We start from the raw sequence: 8,179 nt of genomic DNA, 5'->3' as shown, positions 1-8,179 counted from the left end.
ATGATACAGATATAAACATTCTCTTCACTGGCCGATAAACCAGCAGGATATCCTTACAAAACTACGGAAACGCTTCACAAAACAACTGTTCATACACCTATAGCAACGCTGTCAGAGTAATACAGCCCGCATTCATCGTGCAGAACTTGTATCTTGTTATCACATAATAGTCTTACATAACACGAGCAATCCTTGTCCAACAACATTCTTACATGGCACTACAGAAGTCTGAAAAGTCAGTCCAAGAGCCTGACGCCCTACCTCTAAAACCCAATCATACAGCGAATGAGGTAAGGAAAACAAAAGCAGCAGTAATCCGTGCTGTGTCACCCCATTCTGTAGCAAATTCACTTGTCATAACACATTCACACACCACCTCCTCCAAGTTCAGTGCCCTAGACTCCTAGGCAACACAAGTGCTGCCACACATCAGGCTCCTGCGGCACAAGGCAGTTACATCGGTAAATGGTTTTTATCATAAAGTTTCAAAATTACTCTCAAAAAATTAGATTGAACAGCAATAGATAAAAGTCAAGCCTTTACGACTCATGGAGTAAACCAATTTTTGGATAAATCGACCAATAGACTGCTTATTCTCAAGTCTTCATGAGTGAACAAAATTCTTGCAGCAATTTTCAAGATATCACTGAATTGAAATCAGTGTGATGTATTCACATCACAATAACAGACCACTATAATCATATGATTCGACTACTCAACGATAGAGAGATGAAACTTACATTATAGAGCGTCCGGAGCTTTTCTTACTTTTCTTCCTGGGAGTCATCGCCTCCCTTCTGCGAGGGGGTTGAAGGACCACTTTGATGGCGGTATCAAAGACAACCTTGACATTCTGGTATCACAAACATCATTATCAAGTCATTATATTTCTCTATCACCAACAAGCCATATTCAAAACAGGACAGGACAGATCAAAATGACTTCATTCATTTCTCATGACTACCTGCTGCGTTTTGGAACTGCACTCTATATAAGCTGCAGCACCAATCTGCTTTCTCAGTTCTTCACCCTGCGTAACAGAGGAAGAGAAAATGTAAGCTACTTCCAATAATCATATTCTGTTAATATATTCCATTTGGTAGTGGAAATAAGTTGACAACAAAAAGAGCTAACCTCTGCCGTCGTGATTGTTGAAGCACCAGGATGGTCAGCCAGGTATGCTCTGTGGTCACGGAGATCTGAACAATTCAAGCAAATTCCTTCCATTAACTATAGGGAGAAGCATGAAAAGGAATCTGTAGAATTAAATTGCACTAAATTAACGTTATATTCAGGGCAAGTCCTCACCCAACTTGGTCCCAACAAGAATAACTGGAACATTCGGCGCAAATCGACGAAGCTCTGGCATCCACTGTTTGGGCAGGAATAGAGTTTTCAGTTCAGAACATACGAGCCAAAATAACGAACACACGTACGAAAAGCAGAAGCTGCAAAGATACTTGGGATATTGGCCAAAGGTGGTCTGGATATCTGTCGAAACAAAAGGTAAAGCTCTGCTGCAACTACTTTGGTCAGTATCATTGTCATGTGTCAGAGATTGAGATATCTGTAATCTACACTTGAACTTCAGGCTTTCTTGGATTCTCTCCCGACAAGACAAACACACCCCAAACATGCATTTGCTGATCTTATGTGCATACCTTCTTAAGAACATTTTCATAGCTAGCCCTGCTGATCAATGAGAAAGCCAGCACGAACACGTCTGCGCCCCTGTAGCTCAGTGGCCTCAACCTGCTGTAGTCCTCTTGCCCTGAACCGCGGAAACAGAGAGTTTCAGATTTGGAGCACTAGTGAAAGTTCAAGTCCGGCGAAGCAAGTGGAAGAACCAGTACCGGCAGTGTCCCAGAGACCCAAGTTGACAATGTTCCCATCCACGGAAACATTGGCACTGAAATTGTCGAACACCGTGGGGATGTAATCCTGTCAGGAAAAAAAATCGAGAACGGAATGCTGTTAGTTTCAGCAACCAGAGAACTGAATGCAAATCGCAAGCAGTTTCCATCGCAAGTTTTCTCAAAGAGGAAAGGGTCAAGAGCAGAAAGAGAGTATACATGGTGAGTACCTAGTAGTTACTGATCCTGGAAAACATCAAACGAACTAGCTTGGATTTGGAAACAACTAAAAAGAGTATCGTACTACGGCTACAACCGAATGGCCAGGATAAACAGATCGAGCAAAATCTCATGAATAACAAGGAGGTGAGGGGGGAAAAAGAACATGAATGCGGCACAGTACGGAGCACTCGAACGCGTAGAGATGAGTAGAACTGGGAGGAGACGGGAGGGAGGAAGCGAGCGAGCGAGCATACATACAGTGGGGAACTTGTTGCTGGTGTAGCAGATGAGCATGCAGGTCTTGCCCACCGCGCCGTCCCCCACCGTCACGCACTTTATGAACTTGGTCACGCTCATCTCTCCCCCACCGCTGGTTTCCCCCCGGTCTCCCTACGCTCTCTTCTTCTCCGTCTCCGGCCACCCTCACCTCACACTCTCACAGGCAGCTCGCTAGAGTGCCTTACTAGTCACTACTAGAAGGGTCAAGGAAGGAAGCCAGGACCAAGCAAAGCGAGGCAACGGCCTGCTGCTTCCTTAAAGAACTCGCCGCTCGCAGCTGGCTGTGGTCTGCCACCGCTGGACTCGGCCTTGGGAGGTGTGGTGTAGTGTAAATGCGACGTGCGCGTGCACGGCCAGGAAGGTTACTTGCTGCATGCAGCGCTCTTCCTGACGGCTTGCCACTGATGTACTTGCGGGTGATAAATCCCAGTGGCACTGTCAAGAGAACACTATCTTTTTCCTCTATAATCAACCTGAAGTGATAAATCACAGCACTATCATTTCCATTGTAGATCTTGCTAGCTAGAACTCTAGTACCTTTCTACTAAGAATTTTTAAAACTCATACTAACTACTCGGTTCTACTTACGATAAAAAGTTTCTGAATTTTCTTTCAAAAAAAGTGTCTGAATTTCTTAAACAAAGCCCCAAGGTTCAAACCGGCGAACGTTTCGATCTCTCGGAAGAAAGCCAAAAGAGTCAAAAAGAGTCCGTCGCCGCTTTGCCTGCGTATTCAAACCGAACGTCAGGTCAGGGGAGGGAATGAGGCAGCGGGCCCCACATCAGCTCGGGCCACGAGGAGACCCTAGCCCCAGCACGCGGAGCCGGGGCGGGTCGGGGATGCTGTCGCCTCGCCCGCCGCTTGCCTCGAAGCGAAGCCGTCCGAGACTCCGGGGGACTGCACGGTGGCTGACTGATTGACTGACCTGTGGGACCAAAGCACATGGGACCCAGCTGCGGTGACACTCGTCCTCCTCGTCGAGCTCGAGATACGCTCGTCTCTTTAGCTTTTCTAGGTGCTCCGAGCTTTTGAAGGCGGGCGAGCGAACCGGTCCGGTCCCGGTCCCGCTCCCGCTCCCCGAGCACGAGCAGCCAGCCGTCCGGCAACGGTTTCCGAGGCGCGCTCGGTCGTCCTGTCCTCTCCTCTCCGCCTGCGTCCGATACGTCTGACACGCTGTCGACGTATCTCGCTGGACCCACCGGCAGCGGGAGGGTACGGGAATGTGACGGATCAGCAGGCTGCTGTGGTGTCAGATAAGATCTGTCCAACACTAATTTTTAGCTTTTTTTCAGTAAAATTTGTGAAAGTGATTCTTTAAATGAATTAGATGCTAAAAATTAAAAAATAATTTATTTTGATTTATTTTTTAATAGAATTATTTCTTTTGTAGAGTTTATTTTAAAGAATTATTAGAAAATCATTTTTATTCAGAAAGTCATTTTTCTTTAAAGAATTATTCTCTCTGGAGAATTTAAATAGGAAAACTCTACCAATCGGGTCTAAAGTTCAAACTTGTGATTCGAAATTCTCTCCCTCTTTTTTCGAGAAGTTGTGATTCAAAAGTTTCTTATGATTTCGGTAGGAGAATTCACAGGGTCCGTTATGAAAATTTGGCTCAACCGACTGGAGCCCATCTTTTTATTAGTCCATCCTGGCTAGGACGGGCTTGTACGTGCTAGCATAAACACTATTGAAATAGTCGGGGGTTTATTTTTATATTTTTACATCAGAAAATTGTAAAAATAGACTTTGGTTTTAAAAAATCACACATCTAGACTATTGTCAACTTTTAAATATTATTCAAAACATCATTATAATACTCTAAAAATTCAAAACATTGTCAAAATTTTCATGAAACATTCTGAAAAAAATAAATATTATAGAGGATACTATAGTCTAGCTTTTTAAAAAATTTAACTCAAATAATTACTTGTACATATTATATTTTTATCTAATTTTTTTTAGAGTTAGATCATAGTATCATCTACGTCACTGAAAAATTTAAGATTTTTTTCATAACTATTTCGATAGTGTTTTGATTTAAAAGTAATTAAACTTATCATTTTTTTATTTTAAACCTACCGCATGTTGAAAAGGGCGACAACAGTATAGATGTGCGATTTTTTAAATGAAAGCCTATTTTTACTTTTTTATTTAAGAAATATAAAATAAAAATCACTTTCTTTCCGGGTCGTAATACATCTTTTCTGCAGCGTCAAGTTAGCTCAACTTGGTCAAGATCCTTGATTCGCTTCTCAAGGGGCTAGAGTACCAGAGCGTACACAATTCCAACGTCACTGACAGGTGGCCCTGGATAAACATTAGCCCCACCTGTAAGTGAAGCTACGGATCGCCACCCGTGCATCTTGTAGGTTGTCACGGAGCCTTTGCTTTCCGTTTAAGCGTGGCGCGGCTCACGCGCTGACTCCTCATCCCGATGACAGGCCGGCCCCACCACCGAGCCAAACAAACGACTCCTATAGTCGTATGCCGCTATGCGCGCCCAAATGCTCCTCCCTTCGCACCACCACCGCCCTCCCCCGGGCCGCCGGCCCCGCGCTGGCAGCGGTGTCGGAGTCGCGGACCTCGCCACGCGGCTCGCGGGATGCGTCCTCCTACTCGCCCTCGTCGTGGCCGCGGCCGTGCTCTGGTCCTCCCCCTCCTCCAGCGCGCGCTCCTCCCGTCACCGCGAGGAAGGCGGCGGCAGCAGCAGCCAGATCCCGCCCGGGGGCGGCGCGCCGACTCCGAGGGTCACCTTCTTCTCCGCGCCGCGCCCGCCGCCGGAGGGCTCGCCCACGCGGCAGGAGCTGGCGGTGCGCTCCTGGCTGGCGCTCCCGGGGAACGTCAGCGTGGTGCTCCTCGGCGCCCACCCCGCGGCGCTCGCGCTCGCCGCGCGGCTCGGGCGCCGGGTCACCGTCGAATCCGCCGTCGATTCCTCGTACGCACTCGCAAACCCTTAACCTCGTGGTCTTACGTAAGCCAAAAAATAAACTCCTCCTAGTCCGTTTGCGCGCGGCTCTGCGCCATGTAATCGTGGTTGCAACATGGAACTGATCAGAGGCGTCTTCTTCCTTGGTTCAGGTTCACGGGGACGCCATTCTTCCACTCGATGGTCGCGAGAGCACAAGCTGTTGCTGATTCTGACATTTGCGTTCTTGTCGATGCCGAGATCGTTCTGCTTCCAGAAATTGTTGACGCATTAACACATTTCAGCAAGGTTGATCGTGACTGGTTCTTTGTTGCAATGTCACGTAACTTCACCGATTTCCATTACCAGCTCGCTGACAATGGAAGCCATTGGGTAAAAGCAGATGGCAAAGGTGTGAGCTTCAAGGTGGTACCTATTCAGTCTATCTAGGGCCAATGCTTGATTCATAGAAAATTCCTAGTTGTAGCATACTTGCAGTTGCTGACCAAATTTTCTCTGCCTGTATTAGTTGCAGGAGATTCGAGCTGACAAGTGGGCAGCAGATAGCTCTGATAGGGGGGTCATTATGGCGTGGAATAATCCGAGCAGTCCTTTACATGCAGGAGTTCTGCCACCTTTTCTGAATGGAAGAGGAGTACACAACTGGTGGCTGACTCATGAAGTTCTGTCATCTGAGATGAGACTCGTCTTTGATGCAAGCAGTCTAGTTCTTGGATTGTATCCTGAAAGCTCTAGCTCTAGTAATGACATGAGCTCTAGTAAGAATGACACAATGCTTGCTGGATCCTGGGAGTATAGTGTCAATCGCCATCTTGCCACAGTTTATGGCTCATATTGCTATCGATTACCAAGAAGACACTATCCTGTGCTGTACAAAGTGGTAAAGCAACCTGAAGATTATATGTTAACCAAAGTTGAAGAGCCCACCTTGTCAAATTTTGTCATTGGCAAAGAAGAAGATATCCATGGAGAAGGAGGCAGCCTATGGAGGACAGAAAACACTTGCTTGTCTCGTCATCGACACAATTATTCTTCTGAGACCCCAGCACCAGTTGATCATCCATATTCCTTAAGCATGCTCCTTGAACTTGCTGCTGATAAGAATAGATCTGTTGTTCTTGGTGTGGCTGGAGCAAGTTACAGGGACATGCTTATGAGTTGGGCGTGCCGCCTGCGTCATCTTAGAGCTACCAATTTTATAGTCTGTGCCTTAGACCATGAGACATACGAGTTCTCAGTTTTGCAGGTAATATATTTGTACCCATTTCCTTTCTTTCCTTTTTGTTATTTAACCTTTTTACTTTGCGAACCACCAATTTGGGCTCAATCTTTTAATCCTAATTCTAGGGTTTGCCAGTTTTCAGAGATCCATTGTCTCCAAAGAATGTCAGCTTTGATGACTGCCACTTTGGAACCAAGTGTTTTCAACAAGTAACAAAAGTGAAATCACGGATTGTTCTGGAGATATTAAGATTGGGATACAATGTACTGTTGAGTGATGTTGATGTTTATTGGTTTGATAATCCAATGTCATTCCTGTACTCTCTTGGCCCTGCTACACTTGGAGCACAATCTGACGAATACAATGAGACAGGTAAATTTTAGGTCACATGACTACCAGTTTCTGATGTTTCTTCCTGTTTAATTCTATTGACAATGTACACCTCCATCTAGCATTGGGCTAAATTCAGTTGTAAAAAACAGGAATTAATTTCATTTAAATGACGAGCTTTGACCTAGAAATATGAATACTGGCATATTGACTAGATAAAAGAAATATGCTAGTTCAGTTCTGTTGATTCTCTAGATCTAAGCACCCTGCTAATTTTTGTTGCATCTTCTCATTGCTGTTTGTTGACAGGACCAATAAATTTACCACGTCGATTGAATTCGGGTTTTTACTTTGCTCGCTCAGATGATGCCACCATCACTGCAATGGAGATGGTAGTAAAACATGCAACCAATTCAGGCTTATCTGAGCAACCGAGTTTTTATGATGTCTTGTGTGGGAAAGATGGAACAAACCGCATTGGTGATGATAAATGCCTGGAGCCCAGCACAATCTTAACTGTCGTGTTCCTGAACCGGGACTTGTTCCCCAATGGAGCTTACAAGGGTCTATGGGAGAAGCATGATGTGCAATCAGTTTGCAAGGAGCTTGGTTGTTTCATCATACACAATAATTGGATACATGGGAGGAGGAGGAAGCTCCAACGTCAAATGTCATCTGGGTTGTGGGACTATGATCCTAGCTCTAGGCTTTGCTTGCAGGATTGGAGTGATAGAAGCAGCTTCAGAATGATGGGCCAATTTCATCTGTTTGAGGACACTGACAGTTAGTGATTTAGAACCATGTACTGGCGGGCGATCTTACCAAATTTATGGCAGTATCGTATGTGCATAAGTTTGTCCCATATTCTCTGATGAAAAGCTGCCGAATGCCTCAACATATGGTGGAACTGGAGCTTCTTGCCACACGGATTTTGGACATGTTGAAGGATTATTTGTTTGTTTGTTCTGAGACGAGAGGAAAATTTATTCTTGGTTCAGGAAAGAGGACAGATTATTGCTATCTTGATATTGCACTCAAACAGAAAGTTCGAACTTTTTTGTTCAGACACAGAGTATCTCTGTACTAGAAAAGCAAAGAATTCTGGCCCTGATTATATTTGCCGATATGAATACACGCAAACGCAAATTTCATTACGTGCTAGACTGATTAATTTACTAACATTCATCCCCTGTTAAATTCGCTTGGAGTTGTTGTTTCTTCCTGTGATGGATCGCAATGTCTCATACTCTCATATGTTCATTTCTCCTGGCTCGTCACCATTGTACTAAGCATTAGCATTGATCCAGGCTCCAAATTTTCGGATGCTTTCGATCGATATCGACT

General features: G+C 45.1%; 2 protein-coding genes across 2 annotated transcripts; one reads left to right on the top strand and one right to left on the bottom strand.

Annotated features, from left to right (window-relative positions):
• Positions 1 to 73: 73 nt before the first annotated feature.
• On the bottom strand, positions 74 to 2,796 carry LOC133885660 (rac-like GTP-binding protein 2). Its single transcript, XM_062325399.1, has 8 exons — positions 2,334 to 2,796; positions 1,854 to 1,941; positions 1,662 to 1,771; positions 1,309 to 1,372; positions 1,135 to 1,199; positions 965 to 1,030; positions 741 to 853; positions 74 to 437 (listed from the first exon to the last, which is right to left on the bottom strand). The coding sequence occupies exons 1-8, from the start codon at positions 2,430 to 2,432 to the stop codon at positions 404 to 406; spliced, it is 639 nt and encodes a 212-aa protein (XP_062181383.1). The 5' UTR covers positions 2,433 to 2,796; the 3' UTR covers positions 74 to 403.
• A 2,646-nt stretch (positions 2,797 to 5,442) lies between these two features.
• LOC133885452 (beta-arabinofuranosyltransferase RAY1-like) lies at positions 5,443 to 8,048 on the top strand. Its single transcript, XM_062325171.1, has 4 exons — positions 5,443 to 5,691; positions 5,792 to 6,529; positions 6,631 to 6,877; positions 7,145 to 8,048. The coding sequence occupies exons 1-4, from the start codon at positions 5,464 to 5,466 to the stop codon at positions 7,621 to 7,623; spliced, it is 1,692 nt and encodes a 563-aa protein (XP_062181155.1). The 5' UTR covers positions 5,443 to 5,463; the 3' UTR covers positions 7,624 to 8,048.
• The last annotated feature ends 131 nt before the right edge of the window (positions 8,049 to 8,179 follow it).

This window comes from Phragmites australis, chromosome 11, assembly GCF_958298935.1.
Source record: "Phragmites australis chromosome 11, lpPhrAust1.1, whole genome shotgun sequence".
NCBI classification, from domain to species: Eukaryota; Viridiplantae; Streptophyta; class Magnoliopsida; order Poales; family Poaceae; genus Phragmites; species Phragmites australis.
This window is presented reverse-complemented; position numbering and strand designations above follow the sequence as displayed.

What these genes read in the sequence shown, in the direction of transcription:
- LOC133885660 (XM_062325399.1), bottom strand. Translation starts at nt 2,432, where the DNA reads ATGAGCGTGACCAAGTTCATAAAGTGCGTGACGGTGGGGGACGGCGCG. An exon ending in ATGAAAATGTTCTTAAGAAG is followed by an intron (nt 1,373 to 1,661) that starts GTATGCACATAA and finishes CTGCCCAAACAG; the next exon opens with TGGATGCCAGAGCTTCGTCG. An exon ending in AGCTCCGGACGCTCTATAAT is followed by an intron (nt 438 to 740) that starts GTAAGTTTCATC and finishes CTTGTGCCGCAG; the next exon opens with GAGCCTGATGTGTGGCAGCA.
- LOC133885452 (XM_062325171.1), top strand. Translation starts at nt 5,464, where the DNA reads ATGGTCGCGAGAGCACAAGCTGTTGCTGATTCTGACATTTGCGTTCTT. An exon ending in AAGGTGTGAGCTTCAAGGTG is followed by an intron (nt 5,692 to 5,791) that starts GTACCTATTCAG and finishes TGCCTGTATTAG; the next exon opens with TTGCAGGAGATTCGAGCTGA. An exon ending in TGACGAATACAATGAGACAG is followed by an intron (nt 6,878 to 7,144) that starts GTAAATTTTAGG and finishes GTTTGTTGACAG; the next exon opens with GACCAATAAATTTACCACGT.